General features: G+C 38.3%; 1 protein-coding gene across 3 annotated transcripts in view; it reads right to left on the bottom strand.

Moving 5' to 3' along the window:
* Positions 1-23,848, bottom strand: part of LOC113943303 (cAMP-specific 3',5'-cyclic phosphodiesterase 4D-like) — a 188,343-nt gene that overhangs the window by 365 nt on the left and 164,130 nt on the right. For all 3 annotated transcript variants that reach the window (XM_027634920.1, XM_027634919.1, XM_027634921.1), the window contains exon 3: positions 581-816. In XM_027634920.1, the coding sequence (XP_027490721.1) occupies positions 581-816 (236 nt within the window). The remainder of the gene's footprint in view (positions 1-580; positions 817-23,848) is intronic.

Raw genomic sequence — 23,848 nt, forward strand, 5'->3', positions numbered from 1 at the left:
AAACAGTTCACATTTTGGAAAATAAGAACAAAAATTAGGGTGCTATCAGAAAATTTAAGAACAGTAAAGTTTATTCTAGAAAACATATATGATAAAAGAAGTCACAGATGTAACACGAAGAAACTATAATGGAAGTCACTATAAGCAAATAAGTTCAAACCATTTACATTACTAATAATTTAGATATACAAGAGCAGGCAAAATCCTCTCAGGATTCCTTGAAATTAGTTTTGAAACTGTATCATTTAAAAAGAAAAATCTGTGTATAAAGAAGCTCCTACATTCATCATCATCATCATCATCATCATCAAGTTAATCATGCCTCCAGAAGCCTTCTTTCAAAATATAAAGTATTAATAATGTTCAGAGAAAATATTTTCTAGGGTTTGTTTTACTAGACATGACCAAGAAGTTTACAAACAGTATTATGAACTGTCAGGCACAAATTTACGTACATTTTATTCTTCTTTTTCATTTAGGAGATTTAGAAAAGGAATACACTTCTGTCCTAGAAGCAGCATCTGATGTCCTGCACCTGCCAGCGGAAATGTTGAATCAAGAACAAGTTGCTGTATCTTACCTGCTGGACTCAGCAGCTGTAACAGCAATCAGAGGAGGTATCCTCAGTGGAAGAGTCATGGGTCTTGGGAGAGTCTCAGTATCATTGTTTTTATCCCAGTATGCCTGTTCTAACTGCCTGAAAGCTAGTGGGGGAAGCTGGATGTTGCGGGACAATAATCTCCGCACAAGATAGGGCTCCATTCCTTGGGAAGAGTCCTCGTCCTCAGTGTTGTGTTGCAGAGCTTCTTCTGAAACCTATGATGAAGGCAAAAAAATAGGCACCATATAAGAAAATACTTATAAAGCTAATTTGATAACTCTTCTAATTCCTTTCCATAGCCTAATTTCTTATAAACGTTATTTGTACTTTAATGTAATTATTGAGAAAATGAAAAAGAACTACAAAATACAGTAAAACATTTCAAGGGTATAAATAATTTGGGGGTTTATAAGCAAAGAGAAAACATTTTTATGATGAGATTAGCATATTGATACCTAAAATATTTATTTATACCTCTACAGGGAAAAAAAGTGCTCTGCTTTAGACAAATTTCTTTGCCACAATATGCATGCTTACCTACAAGTTATCTACCTTTTTGAAGAACTGAGAGTCTAAATACTGATAATAAAATTTAAAAATAGTAGTATCAGAGATTTGCAGCTATAGACCTAGACTAAAACCAAGATCAAATTCACCTTAAATATTCTGAGCTGTTTCAAAACTCCCTTCTTTCTCTCTTGCTCACAGTAATTTCATGCTATTAGTAAGAGATGAGTGTTTAGGACAACCATTGCAGTGCTTAGAAACACTGAATAATTAGAACCTCTGAAGGTCAAGCCCTAATGAAATCTTACGTTTAATCATAAATAAATATTATTTTCAATTTAATCATCTAAAGCTATAGTAGCATTCTCTGGGTCATGGAAGAATGACAGACAATTCAGCAAAGAAAACTCCAACTGATAATTATTTTAAAGGGGAGAAAATTTGTTCTGAAAGTTTTTAGAACTTTTAAGAAACAGCTCAGCATTGTGAGAGAAAATTCTCAAAAAAATTACTTTTCTGAGAGAACTGGTATTCTGAGAAAGCTGTTGCAAGAATGAGAAAATATTGTCTTTTTTCCTCCGTCCTATACAAAGTCTTTTACCATTACCTGATAAATTGCTCAGCACAGATACCAGTATCTGCACCTTTTGCCTTGAATACTTTCCTGTGAAGAAACCCAAGTTCTGACCAAGTCTAAATATTTTCCACATTTAAATGAAGAATTAGAATGATAGTGTATATATGGCTATATATTATTACACCCCTGTCAAGTCTGCATAGCTTCATAGTCCCAATAAAATACTTGAGACTGCTGCACTGAGTATTCACCTTTGCCAAACTAAAGTTCACATGTACATTATGGTATATATTGTACACAAAATAAAGCAAGTTAGACTATACCCACAATTTACAAGCACACCTCCAGTTACAGTGCAGACATTGCCACTGTTTTGACCCATTCCCTGAGGACTGATAGGCACCTGAAAGAAAAACTTGCACAGCAATGTAGTTATTCTGTGTGCCCAGGGAGAGCCATTTATGAAACACCTTTTATGAGTAATTCTACTGGGTTTGCATAGCCAGGTTCTGGTAGTGGGGAAGCTACAGGGACGGCTTCTGTAAGAAGATGACAGAAATTGTTTCCATGTCTGACAGAGCCAATGCCATGCAGCTGCAAGATGGACCCGCAGCCAAGCCTATCAGCAGTAGTGGTAGCGCCTCTGAGATAACTTATTTCAGAAAGAGAGAAAAAAAGTCTGTGCAATCACAGACAGTGAGAGGAATAAGAATATGTGAGAGCAATAGCTGCGCAGTCATCAAGATCAGTGAAGAAGGAGGAGGAGGAGGAGGTCCTTCAGGGGCCAGAGGAGAGATTCCTCTGCAGACTATGGTGAAGACCATGTTGAGGCAGGATGTCCCCCTGCAGCCCATTGAAGACCATAGTGGAGCAAATATCCACCTGCAGCACATGGAGGGCCTCCTACTCTCCCACTTGAGCAGGTGAGTGCCTGAAGGGAGATTGTTACTCCTACTGGAGCAGGCTTCTGGCAGGACCTCTGACCCCATGAAGAGCAGGTTAGCTGTCAGGACTCGTGACACCATGGTGCGTGATGCTGGGGCTGCCTGTTCCTGAAGGACTGCACCTTGCGGAAGGGATGCACTCTGGATCAGTTAATGAAGAACTGCGTCCTGTGGGAAGGACTCAGAGTGGAGACCTTTGTGGAGAACCTTCTCCTCCGGGAGGGACAACAAGCTGGAGCAGAAGAGTGTGAGGAGTCCTTCCCCAGCTCAGGAAAGAGCAGCAGAAACAACACGTGATGAACTGCCCTATCCTCCTGCTCCACTTGGTGAGGAGGAGATAGAAAATTTTGGAGTGAAGTTGAGTCTGGAAAGAAGAGAGGGGTGGGTGAAAGATGTTTTAAGATTTAATTTTGTTTTTCTCATTAATCTGTTCTGATTTGATTGGTAATATATTAAAGTTCCTCAAGTCAAGTCTGTTCTCCTTGCTATGGTAAGTGGTGAGTGATCTCTTTCTGGCCTTATCTTTTCCCATAAGCCTGTCATCATACTTCTTTCCCCTGCCCAGTTGAGAAGGGGAGTACAGAGTGGCTTTAGTGGACACCTGGCATCCAGCCAAGGTCAACCCACTATAGTAACTTTCATAAGCTCCATTTATACTTGGACCTTGAGCAGTTGCTGTAAGCAAACTATTTCTAATTCAATTTTTAATAATTGAATCTAAATTAATAATTTAGCTATTTTTCTTAATCCAGATGCAATGTAGTTAAAGAAAGCAAATATTATAAAATGGTATGTATTAATGCATATACTCTGAAGCAAATCAGCAGTAAAATCAATCACTGGGAAAATATGACAAGAATTAAGGTGCTATTGTCATCCAGGGAGAAGTTTAACTTCATGTTTGTATTTTTAGTGTGTGCATAGTGGATATTTAAGACAGCTGAAAAAATTAAAACCAATACTGAAATTAATTATAGCTCTACAAGAAATGAAAAAAGCTGATATCAAAGCTAAAAATAATCTATCACATGCAGTAATTTGATCCATTTCACTAGTTGGTTTTTTTTTTTGGAAACTCTGAAAATTGTAAAAATCTTTGAATTGCAGCCACAGACAATCAGAATGAGATAGCTGAACTGTGAAAATGAGCTCAGTGGGCAGTTCCTCTTCAACTCCTATTCAAAAATTAGAGAGATAGAGGATTATGACCTGAAGAAAACCACAAAGAAATGGAAGAATTCCAACAAAAATATGAAAGCCAGGCTTTGGAGAAATCAAGCAATAGGCTCCTAATGTTTATTTCGGTGACCATGAAAATTAAATCCACTTGTGGAAAAACTGGCCACCTGCTCAGGTACTAACACACAGGCATCTAAACCAGGAAATATTCATCATACTGATTTTATCCACTTTGTCAAAACAAAAGAAAAACATGCTTTTTAGTTTTGTCTTATTTTTGAAAATGATTTTAAGAAGCATTATGTTTAATAAAAGAATTGTAAGCAATTTATATCAGATTACGAAATTTTTGGGCAGAAGTCATTGCTGTCATTACCACAAAACCATCAAGAATGACAACCAAGTTTTGGAATGGTAGGATGTGAGTAACTACATAAAATGATTCAAGATTATAATTGTTAATAAAGAGAAAGTGATTCCAAGGAATAGTTCTACTCCTGACATTTCTTACCTCTGAGAATGTACACAAGAAAGTTCCTGTAAAGTGACTGTTCATGAAATCAGTTAAGTGGAACATATTAGATTTTCTTTCTTTTACCTTACAGGCCTGGGAGACTCTCTGTTAATCCTTGCCTTGTAACCAATTAACTGAATGCTAACACATGACAACCTCTCAGATACCAATTAACTTACTTCAAGTCTTTTTGTCTAGAGCAGACTCTGGGCTGGTACATTTAAAATGTCTGTTTCCTTATTCCATTTTTTTTGATTGGTAAACTTAATGCTCAAGAGATCATTTGCTACCCTTCTAATTAGCAGTCATGTTTCTTACTTCTTATCAGTAGTTGCTTATTAGGAGGCATAGATTTTTGTGCAACAATAAGGGATTGTAACTCAAGGAAAAAAGTCAGCCAGTTATCACAAGCCTTCTAGAAAATAAAAGTAGCTTGAGAGAAGTCAAAAGTAAAGAGCCCTGACACTGAAAGGCAGGCTGGTTTTTGTCATCTTTTCTCTGGAGACCTCTTGAGAGACTTAACAGGACTATCTGTTTCTCACCTTCCTTAGTGTTTCTTTGAAAAACACTTTTAAGAAGTATCACAGTGTACATCTCTAACAAAGTACTTGTGACGTGTCAGTTCTCGAATCATCCATAACCAGTCCACCCTGGCACACCTTCCCATTCTTTTCAATTGCAGCTCAATCTTGTGATGAGGATCAAATGACTATTGATATCCTAACTTTTCTTTTCTCTCTTCAAAGAATAAATAAGCAAACTTCTAAGTGCTTAAAAAAACCATAATGCAAAAAACTTTGACATGCCACCGTGGTGCTCTTTAAAAGAATACTAATCAGGGAAAGAAAAAGGTACTGTCCCTTAACCTCTGAGTGTGTTCTTGCATTACAGTGTCACGGTATACATCATGTCCTCACAACAGTACAATTGAACCATAAGGTATCTGAAAAATAAGTAAAAATAATCACCTCAATTTGTTTATTTGCAATCCAGAGGCATGATGAGCACCAAAGAGCCAGAGGCTACAAGGAAAACTCATTTTGGAGGTTTGACATGAGGCAAACCATTTCTCCTAATGAATGATGGGGTTGCTTCTAGCCCACCTACAGGACAACTTCTCGACTCCATTCTGTGACTCTAGACTGGCTTGAGTCAGAAAATAATAATCTCTAATAATTCTAACTACTTCTGTACAAAAAAAAAACTTTTTTGCACCAGAATATTTTGAGGATACAGTATTAGCATCTGGACTTCCTTCTCTGTTTTACTCTAAATGTTATTTGTTACACTGGCAATTCTTTCACCATCGCCATGCCTGAGCTTCTATACCTGAAGAACTAATACAATTCCATTCTAGCTGTAAGTGTGCTTGAGATCCACTAGCACTTTTTATTAGCATAACTATTTTAGATTCAAACTAAATACACTACTATTCTTTCATGTAATTTTGTACTTTGCATTCCTGCATTCTCTTCACTTCTTCACCAATAATCATTTTAATACTTTGAAAATATAACTCAAGGAACCTATTAAACCAGTAAATGTTCTTGTTCTTGGATCCTCTAATTTTTATTAAAATGTAAATGCGAAAATATTATTCACAAACCATCTCAATGATGCATTTCACTGCGACTAGATTTATTGCTGTTCATTATTTGCACTATGGAAAAAGAAAAAATGATGATCCATAATCTCAAAATCATAGTTAAATAAAATTAACTTCTATTCAGTCAGACAATTCTTTCTCTTTTTTTTTTTATATGATGCAAATATTTTTAGTGGGGAAAAAAGCCTCTACACACATTCAGAATAATATTTTTTTGCTATACCTTTCTTCAAGTGTTATAAATTCACCATTTAAAATGTTATTATGTATCTCAGCACAAATTAAGTACTAATGTACATTAGAAAATTAATAGGTATTAGTGATAATATAGTTAATCAGATGGAAATGGTGGAATTGTTAATAGTGCAAAAAATACCCATGTTTATGTCTGTTATGTATTTAGAAGGATGAAAATTATTTACTGAAAGCAAATACTTTTCAGGTCATTAATATGGAGACTTTTCTAGGGGAAAAAAATATTTAAATTCAGAAAAAAAAACCAAAACATTTCCACATAAAAAGTCTAAAAAATTCAGTAAAGACTCCTTCAGCTCTTCTAACAATGACAAATCCAGGGAAGTCTGTAAGGATTGGAAAAACATCTCTTCTAAGAGAACAAACTACATGACCCAGATTCAGTAGGACAATGGGCCTACCAACGTTACACACAGAAATAAATCATATTACTATAAGGATGTAAGAATAATCTAGTGAATCTGACTTCATAGGAAACATCTTCTCAAACAAACCATTGGAATTTTTGCTGTACAAACAACAGAGTTTTGTAAGGTACCAACATGAAACTGATGACAAAAATAATGCTATATGTCTGCCTCTGAGGCAGAAATTTGCTGGGAAATTTCTACAGGACTTCCAGGTTCCCAGACCCATTTGCATGAGGTTATGAACTTCTTAACTTAGTAGAAAACTGAGCTCTAACTCAGTAAACACTCCTTGGCCCTGAGCTAGGTTTCTAGAATCAGAGAATCATTTAGGTTGGGAAAGACTTTTCAGATCATTGAATCAAACTGAAGAACTAGCACTGCCAAGTCCAAGTATAAGCCATGTCTCTAAGCACCCCATCTACCCATCTACATCTTTTAAATACCTCCAGGGATGTTTCCTGGGCAATCTGATCCGATGCTTGACAATACCTTCAGTAAAGAAATTTAAACTTTCCGTTGTGCATCTTGAGGCTGTTTCCTCTTGCCCTAGAAGAGGTCCAAAATCCAAGGCTCCAGGCTCAGAACTGTGTGTGTGTTTCCAACGTCTTCAATCCAATTACTGATTACTGATTTGTTAGGTTTTCTTGGTCCTGCACTTCTTCAATCAGAAATTTTCACAGAAGGTGGTGGTTTTTTTTATCTCTAGTGACTGTTTTTCTACCAGCACAATTTTTTTGAAAGAATGTAGTTAGGGAGATGCTCAGCTATGAGAAAACATCATGCCAAAAGCAAGGAAAAAAATAACTAAAGTAAATTATTCAAAGTCATAGTTTTGAATTTCAGATCTGTTTATATAGGAGATTATGTCAGGAATACTGCATAATCTGCTGCACATATAATGAAAAAGCTGTAGGTATACAGACTTGGGGTTTGTGGGCTTCAGTATGGCAGAAGTACACTCACTTCAGTTTCATGAATATCAGAGAAAAATCTGATCATTCTCTAGTAAACTTCAGGATCCAGGATCCAATACAGTCTTCCACTTCAGAACCTATTACTTTACAGCTATGTAAACACGAAGAGGTATTTACTGTGTGCTTACACATTATCCAAGAATTTAAAGACATTTTTAGTACACTTTCAAGGAATGAGTTTACCCAGTTTGGTAAACTAGAGGACTGAGTCTTCCTTTCTAATTTGGAGAAAATAAAGTGGTTTACATTTCTTACATAGCCTTGCTTATAAAAAAAAGGTTTTGCACAATTAAATAATTTTTAATATGAAGATTTCTGAATTATACCATCTTCCAACCACCCAGCTATTACAGCTCTCATGTAGAAAAAGTATGCTAGCCTGATTACTTTCAAATGTCCGGTATGGCTCCTTTTGCTTTAGCTTTACATATCTTTCATTTTGAAAAAAAAAAAAAAAAAAGAAGAAGATAAAAAAGGTAAACAATTGAAGATAACTTATAAAACTGAAGAACTGGTAAATTGGCTAAGAAAAATATATTTTTACAAAATACAGAAGAGCATATGTCCAGTTCAAGAATAAAAAACATAAAATAGTAAACCAACCATTACTAAAGGTTAAAACTAGGTCCATGCATATATCACACAAACCTCTCATTTTTTCTCTGATTGTTCTGAACACAACAAACAGTGAACATTAAGTAAACTAGAAGAAAACTTATAAAATACTAATCTTTTGCTGAAACATAATTAGCAATAGAAATGAGTGAGAATGTTCAACCAATTTGTTCTTTGTCAGTGCATTCTGCAGATCATCACAGATGCTGCTGAAGAAGTATTACTTCAAGCTAGTGAAAAGTTACTACTCTTTTACCTCTCTGTAGATAGTGAACAGCCATAGAAACATATAACCCACCAGTATCATGCTTCCAAAAAGCTCTTTTTTAATGTTCTGAGACTACACAGTTTTTCAAAGGCTGAGTTCTGGATAGCCTGTTTCTTTATTCTCTCTCTGACAATGGACCTGAATAACACAATAATATTCCTCACTGGAAGGGAAAGTAAATTTTAGAGAAATAGGACTGATACAAAATAAAATATCCTATACTTAAAAAGTAAAGTTTTAGAAAAGAGTAATACTTAAAAATTTTGCAACAAATTGCCACTTTGAATAGAGACTCGTAGTTACACCAATAGAAAGAAACAACAAATTCTAATCTAGACATAATCCAGTTTATGTTTATCTACTCCTGGTATTATGATGCTCTAGAAATTTGCAAATTAAAATCTATTTTCATAAAATTTTAGAATTTTTTAATTTTAACAGGCTTTAAAAAACAAGCAACTACAATTTTCAGGCAAGCAGATGAATATCTAGCATTAGCTTGCTTGAAATATTTAATTTTCTTAGAGAAAAACCTATCAGAGTTAGTTGAATTAAATAAAATAACACAAAACAAAATAAAAGAAAATAATCCTCTATAATAACAATTATTCCTTGCTGTACTTAAACAAGTATTCCTGAAAGCCACCATGCTGGTTTTGGCTGGAGTAGAGTTAATCTTCTTTACAGTGGCTGGTACGGGGCTGTGGTTTGGATTTGTGCTGAACACAGGGTTGATAATAGAGATGTTTTTGTTGTTGATGAACAGTGCTTACACAGAGACAAGGCGTTTTCTGCTTTTCATACTGCCGTGCTGGCAAGGAAGTTGGGGGTGTATGGGAGGTTGTGAGAAGACACAGCTAGGATAGGTGACCCCAACTGACCCAAGAGATATTCCAGACCATATGACATCGTACTCAATATAGAAAGCTGGAGGGAAGAAGGAGAAAAGGGGGACATTTGGAGTGATGGTGTTTGTATTCGCAAGTAATCATCACATGTGATGTAGCCCTGCTCTCCTGGAGACAGCTGAACACCTGCCTGCCCATAGGAAGCAGTGAATTAATTCCTCACTTTACTTGTGTGTGCAGCTTTCACTTTCCCTATTAAACTGTCTTTATCTCAAACCACAAGTTTTTTAAGTTTTATCATTCCCATTCTGTTTCCCATCCCACTGGTGTGGGAGTGAGCAAGTGTCTGCGTGATGCTTGTTTTCTGGGTGGGGTTAATCCATGACAGGTGCTAAACTATATATAAAACCAGAAGCTTCTATATATCAAAACTGTATTTTTTTAAAGTGGGGACCCCTGGTGGTCTAGTGGTTAGGATACAGCACTCTCACCACTGCAGCCCGGGTTTGATTCCCAGGCAGGGAAACTCCCCCGGGCAGACTGAGCTCATCAGCCCTGTAAGGCCATCCAAGACAAGGTCACTCTAAACAAACCTACGTCCTGAGGACCTCACTGCCCCTGTCCAAGCTCACTCGGCCCCAGCAGATGAACCTTAGGATTAAAGGGTGGGCTCAGCTCAGCACACACTGTGTCTCACCTAAAAAATTCCATTGCGCAGGCTCGAAGGGTGAAGACCTTTCCCAAATTTTCGTTCGCAAAGACTGGTCATACATTTTTTTCAAGTACTGTTTTCCAAGGTATTATTTTATTATAATCTTTTTATGATAAGGGACCAGAGCTGCTTTTAAGAAGTCCACATATGGTTTAAAAGGGAAAACCACGTCATCCTTGTTGTTGGGATATACCTCTTGTATTTCAAGCTGTTTCTAAGCAACTTTATCAGCAGGACGACATTAAACTCTAAACAATTTTGGAGCCATGACCGTTACTTTGAGTGTACATTGTTACGCAGTTCACCTCATGCAGAAAACAATACAAGATAAAGATATTTCTGCATTTCATGCTAACAAGAAATACGTTAAAAAGCTTCTGAATTCATGATAATAAACTTTGAAACGCACTCCCAAGGTACAGAAGACATATCCTTTTAGTTTACTCATTTGAACTATTGTGTGAACAAGACTTTTAGATATTACTTGTTTACTAGCAATGGCTTCAGTTGTATTAGGGTGTTCTGTTTACCCACAAATAGTAAGCAATCCACACAAGAAAGTCTTCAGAACAAGTAAGTATTTGAGGCTATATTCAGATTAAATAAATATATCCAGTTTTAGTTCTACAATTAAAAAAAGAAATTGAGAGCACAACAGCCTCTTACCTTGTTTGACGCGGCGAGAGATGCCCATATATATTAATTCAAATTAATTCTATAGTTAGCCTAGTATCCTTTCTGATGACACTTTGAAGGACATTTTTAGAGAAATTATGTTAGAAAAAAACCAGACTAAAAGTAATCCACCTGCCACTTTGCTAGCTTCTGTATTCTTTCAATCAAGACAGATTTCCTTACATAGGGGTTTGTCTCAGTTTAATGAGACTGAAGTGTTTTGCTAAGGAGGATGAGTTATGAGGAACACCAAAATCCTCCCTCTAAGCAATTGTAAATCCAAAATTAAGAGGCTCCAACTGAGGAAGTATGGAAAAAGGAAAAAATAACAACCCTTTATTAAAGAATATATGTGTATTGGCAGAAAAAAAAAAATAACATAAAACCAACTAAAACAATAATCCTGTACCCAAAAAAAACTGGGAAACAGTTCAGTACTTTCTGCTTTTTTTGGCCCAATTCTAACCGTGATGAGCAGGGGGTGCTGTTGGATCACTGGAGCAGCAGAGCCTGCAGTGCTCGGTGGTGGTCGGCAGGGGGCGCTGTCGGGCTCTGGGTCGCTGTGTGGGGCCCCAGTTCAGGAGAGAAGCCGAAAATGCAGGTTTCCCGCCTCCACCGACAAGGGGAAGGGGAAAAGGGGAAATAAGGCATGTTCTTCCCACGAAACTCACGCTGTCTGCGGGTGGCTGTGGCCAGGATTCCCCCCTCCCTTCATCAATGAGCACAAACTGCTGCCAAACACGGAAGCAGAGGAGGAAAAAGGGCAACGTCCTCCCCAAAAAGTTTCTCTGCCGATGGGTCAGATCTCTACAATGAAGTCCGAGCAGGTCCGGGCTGCGGGCAGAACAGGGCACAGACAATCATGCCCAGGCTTCACGAACGAAGATTTGGGAAGGGCTCTACCCGCGTTTGTTGCAAGCATGTTGGTGGCTAAAAAGGCCAATACGAGATAGGTATGTCCAGTTGCAAAAGGTACAGCAGAAAGACTCCTTAGGTGGTATATTCTGCAAGACATGGTTCTTTCTGTGTTGTCTTTTCTCCTCGAGAGTGATCCTGCGTGCGTTCTCAAAGGCATCAGCAGTGTTATAGATGGTGTGTCTCCAGACGTCCCGATTGGAGGCCAGAGTAGACAAGTTATGATGATCAATATGGCCAAGGCTGAAATGTTGTTTCAGGGAGTCCTTGTATCTTTTCTTCGGGGCTGCTCTCTTGCAGCAGCCGGTGGCAAGTTCACCATAAAGCAAGATCTTAGGGAGGCGGTGGTCATTCATCCTTGAGACGTGCCCTGCCCAACGCAGCTGTGTTCTCATTAACATGGCCTCAATACTTGTGGCTGCTGCTTGTTCTAGAACAGATGTATTGGTCACATAATCTGACCAGTGGATGTTTAGGATTGTGGGCGCAGACAAGGTGGGGTCAGAAAATGGCCAGATGACCAGGTCGAGAACAAAACAACCCTGGAGCCTGTCCAACACACACCTTCCCTGAGCCAAGGTAAAAGTGAAGTATCCTCGTTTCCAAGGAGAGGAGGAAAAAAACCTCATCATTCCCCCCCCACAACCTTAGAGAGGGGCATCAGCTTGGAATGCAGCTCTGCCAATTAGTTCTTTTGTGTAGATCAATCATCCAAGGCAAAACTGCTCTTCTCTGTTCCACATCTTTCTTTTACAGTGGGGTAGGGGAAAGAAAAATTTCTGTTTGATTTTTTAGAACAAGTAGACCTATGGCAGGGTTTTATTGGGACTGTAGCACTTAGTAGGCATCAGTAGAAACTCACAGTTAATTCTATTAATTTATGCACATTTTTGAACCTAGTTAGATGGTTTCCTTTTACATTTTGCAATTTTCATTTCTACATTTGATATTTTCTGCCAAAAAATTAGTCTCCTTGCCTTTCAAAAAGATGCCTGTTCTCTATGTCCTTCTGGATAATACCTAATATTCTATTTGACTTTTCAACCACTGCTGATTATTGAGTTGATTTTTGCAAACAAATATCCATAATAATGATCTCTATTCTGAGTTGAAATAGGTCACTTTACAGCCCTTAAAACAAACTTACAATTACTTCATATTTTTCATGGGCATTTTTTGGTACTTGTCAATATTGATAGGTAAAGCATAGAATCTTTTGAAGTATCTGAGAAGAATTATTTGAGTTGTAAGAGACCTTACAGATCATCTAATTCCAAGCCCCCTGCAATAGACAGGGAACCATCCTGTCTGAACCAACCAGACCACATTATTCAGACCCCCATCCAGCCTCATCTTAAGACTAAATCAGTGGAATTATTAGCTCTAAGCAGTTTAGATCTTTTTTTTTCAGGAAAAGAACCAGCTTTTATTTTTCAACCCATTAACTTGCAAATAGGTATCAATAAACTTCCCAGGTTTTTGAGACCAGTCCCTGACAAAGAATCTTCATTTGAACCTGTAAATTCAGACTAATTTCTCAAAGGAAGGAAACTGTAAAGCCAGGAAGATCTTTTATTTCTTGTCCACAAATCAATAGGGAAATGAAATGCCTATAGTTGTGCTTAGGGAAGACTTTGTGCAATGTTGGTGCAGGAAGACATACTGGGAAAAAAATTGCAATTTATTTACTATGGAATTATCAGCAGTATGACAAGATTTTTCAGCCGTCAATTTGCTGAAATATGAGCTAGTAACACCATCCAGCTCAAGGTAGATGTTTATGTTCTATTAAGTAATAGTGATGAAAACCTCTTTATTTGTAGAAAACATAACTTGACTAAAGCAAATAAAACAAACAGTGCACACAACACGAGTCATAATTTCAGGATGGTCCTCCTGTGTTTGTAAGCCATTATTTTCATTAAAAAAAAAAAGAAACAAAAAGCTTTACAACCTACTGTGTCACTAAAAGTATGCAGAAAGTTCTGCTAAAGACTTGTGTCTGACTTCTCTCAAAAGAGAGAAGTCTGTCTTCTCAAAAGAGAGAAGACAAAAAATGAAAAATGAAAGAAAGAGAAGGAAAAAAATTCTTAAAGTCAATCATACTGTGGAGCAGAAAGCCAAACAACCACACAAATACATGTCTTTTTGAATAAACTCATGAGTATGAATTTATTATTTTAACCATCTTCTCTCTACAAACTCTTATCTTCATTAAAATCAAGATAGAGTTTAAATACAGTTTATTTAATTAAAGACACTTCCATCTGCACATAAAGATAACCAACCTGAGTAGAAGAATTATTTAAACTTAGTTCAGTTGAAGTGCCAAGGTATAGATAGAAATTGAAATGATTAATAGCACTCAAGATCGTGATCTTATGGAGGAGACAGGTAATGTTGCTACATTTCTGTGTTTATGCTTTTGCACATGACTACTATTGCTTGAGTTAATTCAATTATAACTCAAGCTAAAATCTCAGTAAAAAACAGTACCGTAACAAGGACATCATACCAGTATTTTACATAATATTGCACAAGTGCACTTTCTTCTAAGAAAATCCTGTGTCATCAGAGTGGAGTAAGAAAATGTTTTTCTACACTGCCTGACTGTTCAGTTTCAGAAATCTTCCTATTCTGTGGTATATGGAAAGAAAGACCTTCCAATATCTTCATAAAAAGCAGAGTTTGAGATCCGTATTTTCTCACACCTTTCTCCTCATGTAGTCCAGAACACAGCACAACCCCCTGGAAACCAAATGAACCAAAAGGAATCACCTAATCATTGAGTCTGGAAAGGATCTCCGGAGGTAATCTAGTTCAAATTCTGCTTAAGCAAGCTCACACAGTAGGTTGTCCAGGACACTGTCGAGTCAGGGTCTGGACCTATCAATAGGAGACTGTACAATCTTTCTGGACAACTTGGTTCACTGTCTGACCACCCTCTCAGTAAGAAAAAAAAAAGTGTTTTGTTGTATTCAGATGAAATTTCATGTGTTTTCATATTGAATATGTGCCCATTGCTTCTTTTCACATCACAGGTCACTTAGAACCAGTCTAAGAACAAACTGGTTCCATCACTGATATTTCCCCACAAGACATTTATACAGATTGATGACATCACTCTTGAGCCTTCTCTTCTCCAGGCTGAGCAGTTCCAGCTCTCAGCCTCCCCCTGTATATCACATGCTCCATTTCCTTAACTGTTTTCATGACTCTTTGTTGCACTCAGTCAACTTTCTTGTAGTGGGGAACCCGGGACACGACACAGCGCTCCAGATATACTTTCACTAGGGCTGAGCAGAGGGAAAGGGTAACTCTGCTTGACATAATAGTGATGCCAATTTTTATGCCCCCAAAAAGGCACGGATGGAGAAACTGCTCAAAGACAAAGTTTTCAGTCTATAAGCAGGAGGTATCTTTATTAATTACAGCACTGGGAAGCAGCCAGGTCATCCTGGACAAACTGCTTCATCCTAGCAACTCACAGCTGGACTTTTATACGATTTTTGCCAAGCAATTGCACCATACAATATGAATATTCATAATATTGCAACATACATTTTTAATATTCATAACAGGTGGAGTTTAGGCGGAGTTAGGGGTGTGGTCTTCAATATGGGGAGAATTTGAGGGGTCATTCCTGTTCTTCAGCCTCATGAACTCTTGTCCTTTCTTCTGTTATCATCATAAACTTTGTGAATTTCTCTAAACTGGTTGATTTTCTAGTGCATCTGGCAGAGGTTCCTGATATCTGGCAAGGGTACCTGGGCCTCGGCTCATTCTCTTTCCCTTATCTCCTTTGTTTTTCCTCCATATGTCTAATATTATGTGTGTTTGCATTTCTAGTTCTCTCTGCTTTCCTGTGTACTTACGCTTCTGTTCTTTCGTGTCAGTGTGTTCTGCGTACCTTAATGAATTATTGCCTCTGCTGTTTCTAAGACCAAGTTCTCTGTGCTTTTGCTTAGGGCTTGCTTTCTAAATTAACTCTCTAATTTTTGTATTGCTGTATTACATTTGCTCTCTAGGCCTTGCCTTGCTTCAATAATAGTGCTTTTACTAATACTGTTAAATACGCTTTTGTCCTTTTTTGCTACAAATACACGTTGCTGGTTGTCATGGTTTGAGAGCCCCAAAATCCAATTCCCTAGTCCAAACCCCCTCCCACATCTCAACCCAATGTGAGATGAGTTTTCCAGACACCACACGAGACTCAAAATGGGGGAAAGGGAATATATTACAATGACTGTACAAATAAATACTACAATACATTATATACAATCTTAGCTATTTCTACCATGACATAAAAGTATTTACAATGGATCAAATCCCTTCTCCTCTCCAAATAAAAGTCCAGGAGGGAAGAAGGAAAAGACCCTTTCTACTTTCAGAGCAGCAGTGTCTCTAAGGCAGCAGGTTCTCTCATGCAGCAGCTATAGCTGGATCTGTGCCAGTACACAGGAGGGGGTATCCAAGCCCCTCAGCCACTTGTCTCCAAGCAAGGGTCTTATCTTCCGTGGGCTGCGTTCACCCAGACAACGGTCGCTTCACCACATCATACCACGAAGCACGGGGGTCTTCGTGATGGTCTGTATCTTCAAGTCCCCTTTGCAGAGCTCTGTACTCTGTCTCAAGCAGTTGGGGGGGCCAAGGTCACCCCCTCCGCATTCTTCTCGGAGCTTTTCAGCTCCTTTCTGCAGTGCAGTAGCACTTTAAGACTCTATCGAGTAAGAGTTCATCATCCTCCTCCTTTCGGAGGTCTCAGAGGGGTTTCGGGTTTTGTTTCAGTTCTTACCTCAACTTTCTCTCTCTCTCTGTAGAGCCTAATTCTCTCTCTGCTTCTGGATCTCTCTCTCTCTCTCCTTCCAGGAGTTCTCTCTGTGTTGCTGCATGCCTGTCGTTGTTGCTTGGTCTTATCTCTTCTGGTTCTCTGCCACTGTTTCTTCAGTCAGTGCAGTTCTGCCACTGCTGCTGCTGCTGACGGTGGAGAAACATCCCCCAGTTTTCTAACTACAGGTACTCAGCCCAGTCTTACACTGTTCCAAGTCTCTGTAGGCCCCAGCCGTGGGTTGGGGGGGGGCTGGACCCCCCAAGGGGTTCCTGCTGCTTCTCCTCCTGGTTTTCATAACATGGCTACTTCTTCTACAACTACTTCAATTACCTTCTCTTCCGTTCTGCTTGTGATATGTTTATATTTTGCAGAAGCGCTCATTGGCTCAAAACTTCAAGGGTCACCACCCCCTGGGGTTTTACCATTTTACTACTTCAGGGGGAAAACTGTTTCTCCCCACCACACTGCCTTGTGCTGACTTTGTTTTTTACCAGGGTGCCCAGGCACTTTTCTGCCCAGTTGCTTTCCAGGTGGCAACCTCCAGTGTATAATTCAACTAGTTGGTGTTTTCCCTGTCATTTTTCATCAGGTCCCTTGACACATTCAGCAGCAGACTCACACTTTCTCTAACCTTCCTTTCATTGCTGAAGTACCTGTAGGAGCTTTTCTTGTTGCCCTACCCATCCCTCACCAGATTCAACCGCAGATGAACTTTGCTTTCCTAACCCTATCCTTGCATGCTCAAACAGTATTTCTGTATTTTATCTGTGTCACTTGCCCCTGCCTTCACTTCTTGTATGCTTCTTTTTAGTATTTGAGCTTTATCATGAGTTCAGGAGTTCCTCATTCTGTGCAAGCCTCCTCCAACAGCTGCTTGATTTCTCCTTTGTTGGCATGCACTGTTCTTAAGCTTAGAGAAGGTTATCCTTGGAAATCAACTGACTCTCCTGCTCCACTCTTATTACCAGCACTATATCCCATTCCTAGGAGACCCCTTAACAGGCCAAAGTCTGCTCTACAGGAACCATGATCCTCCTATTTCTCTTTTCCCTCCTCTCATGATGCTGAACTCCACACATCTCACAGTCTTTGCAGTTAAGACTGTTGCCCACATTCAAGTCCTCTACAGGTCTTCATTGTTTGTTAAGTACCAGATCCACTTGAGAGTTTCTCCTTGTTGGTGCCTTGATCATCTGCATCAGTTGTATGAAAGCACTCCAGAAACCTGCTGGGTTGCTTGTGCCTTGTGGAGCCCTTCAACAGGACTAGGACTGTAAATGTGAGACTTCCTCCAGTTCATCTCTGGTCTTCTACCTCTTCCTGACCAGGACATCTGACAGGCCTTACCAGAACAAACTGATGTTGGTCTGCCCACTAACCTCAACCCAAAAGCTCTCGGCTGGCTCACCACATCACCATATGCAGAGCATCTTTCTTTTTTTTTTCCCAGTTGCTGTCTTAAATGAAAGTAACTCCTCTCCTCACTTTCCTTCTTAAAGAGCCAGTATCAATTCATCACAGCACTCCAGCCATAAAAGGTCAGGCCTTCACTCCTGTGCTGTCCTCTCAGAAGGATTTCACTGAAATATTAGTTGTGCTGGGGTAGGTCTTTCTCAATTTCTCCTATTGAAACAAATCATTACCTATAACTAATTACTTCTGAGGTGGGTAGGAAGAGACTCACTCTTCATCTACATAGACCAGTTACAGGCTACTTCTTGTTTAAATTAAATAGAAAACAGAATAAAACAATACATGTGGAGAGAAGAGCAAAGAATTGAATTATTTTAATGAGAAATCCAGTTCCATACCCAGGATAATCTTCAGAGAATGACTCATCAGATCTCTCTGACATTTGTCTGGAAAGTTTGTCTCCACAAATTGTTTTCTTTTATACTGGTAAAAGTCAATTAAAAGTCTCACCACATACGTGTTATGGGACACAGAAAATAGAAGCTGATACAATCAGTGTCCACAATAATAAAACAGAGTGCCATAATACAGGACATGCTCTGATAGAGAGTAAGTTAACCAGTTTTGAACTAGGCTGCATTAACCCAGGAAGGGAGCGGAAGTCTTCCATTGTCTCCAAAATGTTATATACAGCAGCAGAAGCTACAGTAAGGCTCACTAGAGATGATGATCCAGCAGCTGCTCTCTGCAATAGTAACGTCTACAAGGAAAAAATGTATTTCTTGGGGTTTTTTGTTTGGTTGGTTTTGTTTTTTTCAGGGTTTTTTTTGTTTGTTTGGTTCGGTTTGTGGTATTTTGTTTGGTTTGTGGGGGGTTTTTTGAGTTGAATTCCTTGAGGAAGAAGGTTAGTGTTCATCAGAATCAATTTTCTAAGAGAAGCAAGTAACTCTGATAATCTACTTAATTTATCATAAAGTGATATCCTTTGCAGTTCTGACACACTGAGTTTAGTACTAAAAAACCACAAAGATTGGTTCGTATTGGAGTGCACTGGAGAAGCTGATCATCCAGAATGTTTGTAAGTGGGAATGACACAGAGATACAGGGAGTGTTTCACTGGATATCGCTATGGCAGGCAAATCCAATCACTTACATCTCCTATGGCAGCAGAAAGAACACTGTACAGTCACAATAAAACTTCATCACTGTCCAGACAAGACTTGATGGAACAAGTTGGACCAGAGTACACATTTGCAGGCATCAATTTGCAAATGCAATTTGCTATACTGCAGTTGTTGCAGGCCAAAATAGGGGAAGGAAATAAAGAAAAAGTAGCAAATACAATATAACAGTGTTTGAGTTTTGTGCAGGTTAGGGATGACAGCATTTTATAAAGGCTATCTAACTTCTGGGTGAAGAATCCTTCACTTCCAGCATTTCTTCAATACCTTTGAACATTGCCTAATCACTCAGGAATGGAAAAGTTTTGGGGTAGAATAGAAGGTATTTCTCCATGTGATATGTAAGCATGTATCAGAGCAGAGCCTCATGAATCCCCTAGTGAAAAAAAGGTTCAGCTTCTACATATTAGACTAAGTGACTCATCTCAACATGACTCCAAATAATATTGCTACTCTGTCATATCAAGGTATTTTATGTTATAATACTTTAATATTTTACATTAGACTGCAAAAATGCTCTTGTATCTCTTTTGCATCTACTGGCAAAAGTACTGTGCTTTTTAAAGATCATTTATAGTTATTTTCTGAATTATCCCATTCATTTCTTTGGGGTTGCATAAAGATTTCAATAACCCATCTTCTTAGGCACCCCTGTGTATGCCATGCCTCCTTTTGTTTCTAATTCATATTTTCTTCTGAGAATCCTTGAACCTAAAATGAATCAGCCTGCCCCTGTTGAAAATATGTATGATTTTTCTCTACCTTCAATGTCTTTCTTCACATTATTCCTTGTGCTGATGATCTGAGTTCTGAAGCAACATAATAGATGACTCACCTTCAGCTATCGGTCATTGTCATCTATTCACTTATTGAATCTTGAGGTTCTTATTAGAAATTCATACCTTGCCTCCCATTTAATCCTAATTCATATTTTAAATTATTTCTAATTGATTTTTTCTATTTTCATTATTAAACTACAATAATTTAGTGACACACTAGTTACGACATAAAATCACTAATGTCAAACGTTATTACCGTTTATTTATAAAAGACAAAGCACTTGCGTGCATTCATGTTCTGAATCCATTTACTATGCATGAATACTCACCAGATACCTATACCACTAGGTAATCCTTCTGTTTCTTTTGTATACATGTTTATCTACTGACTTTTTTAATAGAGAACTGTTTTGTTCTAAAACTGGTACACAGTATAAAAGCCCCTTTCATTTTGTCTACTTGTTGAATGTTGTTTTTTATAGGCAAACAAGATGCCATAAAGTGGCACGTCCTGGTCTTGATTTAATAATATATAAAAGAATATACATATGTATTTTCAGGCCCTTGGCCCTGTCTCCTGTAAAAATCAATGGCATTCCTCCTCTGTAGGAGGCGTGTCCAGGGGTGCAGGGGAAGCGCCCAGGGCAGGGAAGCCCTGGGGACATGAGCCAGAATTGATAACCTCATTGGTCACAAGGTCACATGGTTTCAAGGGATAAAAAGAGCTCCAGGTTTGAAATAAAGTCTCTCTGATCACCACCTCAGCGGGGAGCAGACTCCATTTCTTTATTATATAAAGACCCCACTCGACACTTCTCCATCTACACAGCCTGAGAGACATGCTAGATGTTTCTTCACAGCTCCCATAGTAAATATTCTTGTGGGAGTAAGCCTTACACACCCAAAATTATTTTGTCACATACCAATGAATCCCTAAAATTAGCAAAATTACAGCTTATTGACACTGTTTGAAATTTCTGACATTCCAGAAAATAGTTTCTTTTCACTATTATCTTTTGTGAAAAGTTTCTTTCTTCACCATTTCATTCCTTCAAGGCTATACAATTTATTACTTATGAATTGTCCTGCTTGTTCTTTGCTTGGTTTCAAATGGTCTACTGCAACACTGTTTCTAGTAAAAGAATGAGACTTCATAATCTTTTCTTTCTTTCCTGTGCAGTAATGTTAATTCTTTATAGTCTCAATCTTTTCTCTACCTTACTAAAATATTTTTAATTATTATTTAATTTGTTTAGAGTGGTCTTCTTATTAATTTTGTTTAACTATTTCAGTGTACTTTTTAGGTCTTCATTTGTTCTGCAACCTCTTGTCTTCAGACTGCTTCCATACAAATTGTAACAATGTGGGACTCCCAAAAGCATCTCTAAACGCTATATTGATAATTTCACAGTATAACAGGCATTCCTTGTTCTTGATTCAGCAGCATATTTATGCTACTGGTGCATTTTATGAAGAAGAAGATGAAACATGATGAATTTTCATGTTAGTCTTTCTTGAGAAAGAAATAGCAAGGGTTACCGATTTATCCCTTAATTTTTTTCAAACCTTGCCATTTCTTGTCTGTGTGTTCTTTAATCAGTTATGATCTACTCTATAACTATATAACCATAGCAGTAGTAAGTTCTTATAGGAAAAATCTTTAGAATCAAATAATTTATTACTGTCACTGTTGTTACTGGCATTTCTGTAGCACCAGTGACTCACAGGAGAAAAAAATTCGAAGTTTTAAATGTACTAACAGAAGAACATTTACCTTTAAGAAGATAAAGTGCTGGATTCTGCTCTTGTGTCACAACACCATCACATGCAGCACTACACGTTTGGGGCAGTGTAGCTGGAAAGCTGCTGGGTGGAAAAGGACCTGGGAGTCAAAAGGAGCTGAACATGAGCCAGCAGTGTGCCCAGGTGGCCAAGAAGATCAATGGCATCTTGCCTTGTATCAGAAATAATGTGACCAGTACAACCAGGGAAGTGATTGTTTCCTTGACACTGATGAGGCTGCACCCCCAATTCTGTGTTCTGGGCCCATTCACTTCAAGAAAGACAATGATATGGTGGGGTATACCCAGAGAAGGCAAGAAAGTTGGTGAAGAGTCAGGAGTGCAAGCATTAGGAGGAGTGACTGAGGGAGGCGGGGGTCTTTTACCTGGAGAAAAGGCTCAGGGGAGACCTTATCACTCTCAACAACTAACTGAAAGGAGGTTGTAGCCAGGTGGGTGTTGGTCTCTTCTCCCAAGTAACAAGCAAGGGAACAAGAGGAAATGGTCTCAAGTTGAGCCAGAGAAGGTTTAGATTGGATATTAAGAAAAATTTCTTCATGGAAGGGAGTTGTCAAGCCTGTTAGACCAGGCTGCTCATGGAAGTGGTAGAATTACCATCCATGGAGGTATTTAAAAGATGTATAGATGTGGCACTTGGGAATGTGGGTTAGTGCTGCACTTGGTAGTGTTAGGTTTACAGTTTGACTCAATGATCTTTAAGGTCTTTTGCAACCTAATTGATTCTGTGTTTCTACCTTCTTTAAATATAGTTTGAAGCATAACTCCGATAACAGTCATAGCTTTGGTCTTCACAAGCAGCAGCTGTACAAGAGCCATTTCTGTTAGAACGGAAATATACCAAGAGGAAGTATATGTTCAAATAATAGTAAGGTATTTTTCTAGGCTCATATGAGGCATTGATTAGGGGATTATTAAAGATTAATTGAAAAATATTGGGACATCAAAATAAATTTTCCTATTGCATAGCCTAAGATTTGGACTGTAGATGCCCATATATTTGTAAACTCCCCCTCACTGGTGATTATGAATTGTCTATAATTCATGCATATACATATGTGGGAGCCCAAACCCAGCTTTCAGTAAAGGAAAACAAGGGCTGACAAAAACCTTGTGATCTAAAGGAGCTGGACCCTTCTCACAAGACCTGTTAAAGTTCTACCTTATGGATTAAGCCTGGCTCCAGCTGAAATCAGAAAGGACTCTTGAGATGATTGTATCAGACCATGTCTAAACCCTTGTAATCCCTCTATCCCCCATGTAATCCTACTAGAAGAAAAATTAATTATTTAGAAATTGCAGTAAAAACTTATGTAATTCCATAATTAACATAGCTCGTCCCCTTCATTAACATGTCCAGCCCAAGATGCCTTTAAAATAGTGTTCTCGTGTTCAATAAACTATTCCAGTTCCCCCACACTGGAATCGTGTCTAGCTTTTATTTTTCAGACTGCCACTTACATACACACGCACAGAGGAAAAAATGGAAAACAAAAGCAAAGGAAAACATACGTGGCAAATGTCATCTTATTTCAAGTAATCTATACTAATATTTGTCAAAAAAATGTAGAGAAAAACCATTGCAAACTTCAGAGTGAAAAAAATCTGATCCCTATGAAGTCTCACCTAACCCTATTAAAAAATGGCTTAAACACAGACTGGCTCACTGGATTAGACTACCATGAAGCTCAAACAAAAAGGAATTACTGAAGAGTCTTCTGATCTACCAGATTTCCAGAACTTTTGACAGAGTTATCATGTCCTTTACATGATTTTACTGCACTCTTGATACCTTTGGCAAACTATTGGAGCACAAGACTTAAGGGGAATGTCAGAGGGAGCTGAGGTTGTTTAGCCTGGAAAAAAAGGAGGCTCAGGGGACACCTTATTGCTCTCTACAACTACCTGAAAGGAGGTTGCAGTGAGGTGTGGGTCTGTATTTTCTCCCAGGTGAAAGCGATAGGACAAGAGTAAATGGCCTCAAGTTGCACTAAAGGAGGTTTAGACTGGATATTAGGAAAAAATTCTTCACAGAAAAAGTGGTGGAACAAGCTGAGCAGGGAAGCATTCAAAAAACATGTAGATGTGGTGCTTAGGAGTATGGTTTAACCTTACTGATTCTGTGATTCTATTTCACTAAAAAACATTTACCTCACTGCACCCTGAGCATAAACTGCCATGTAGTGTTTTTGGGAATGCTCATTCATAAATGAACACTCATTTCCCGGTGTCATCCACAATAAGA

Source organism: Corapipo altera, unplaced genomic scaffold (genome assembly GCF_003945725.1).
Source record: "Corapipo altera isolate COAL_440 unplaced genomic scaffold, ASM394572v1 61411, whole genome shotgun sequence".
In the NCBI taxonomy this organism is placed as follows: domain Eukaryota; kingdom Metazoa; phylum Chordata; class Aves; order Passeriformes; family Pipridae; genus Corapipo; species Corapipo altera.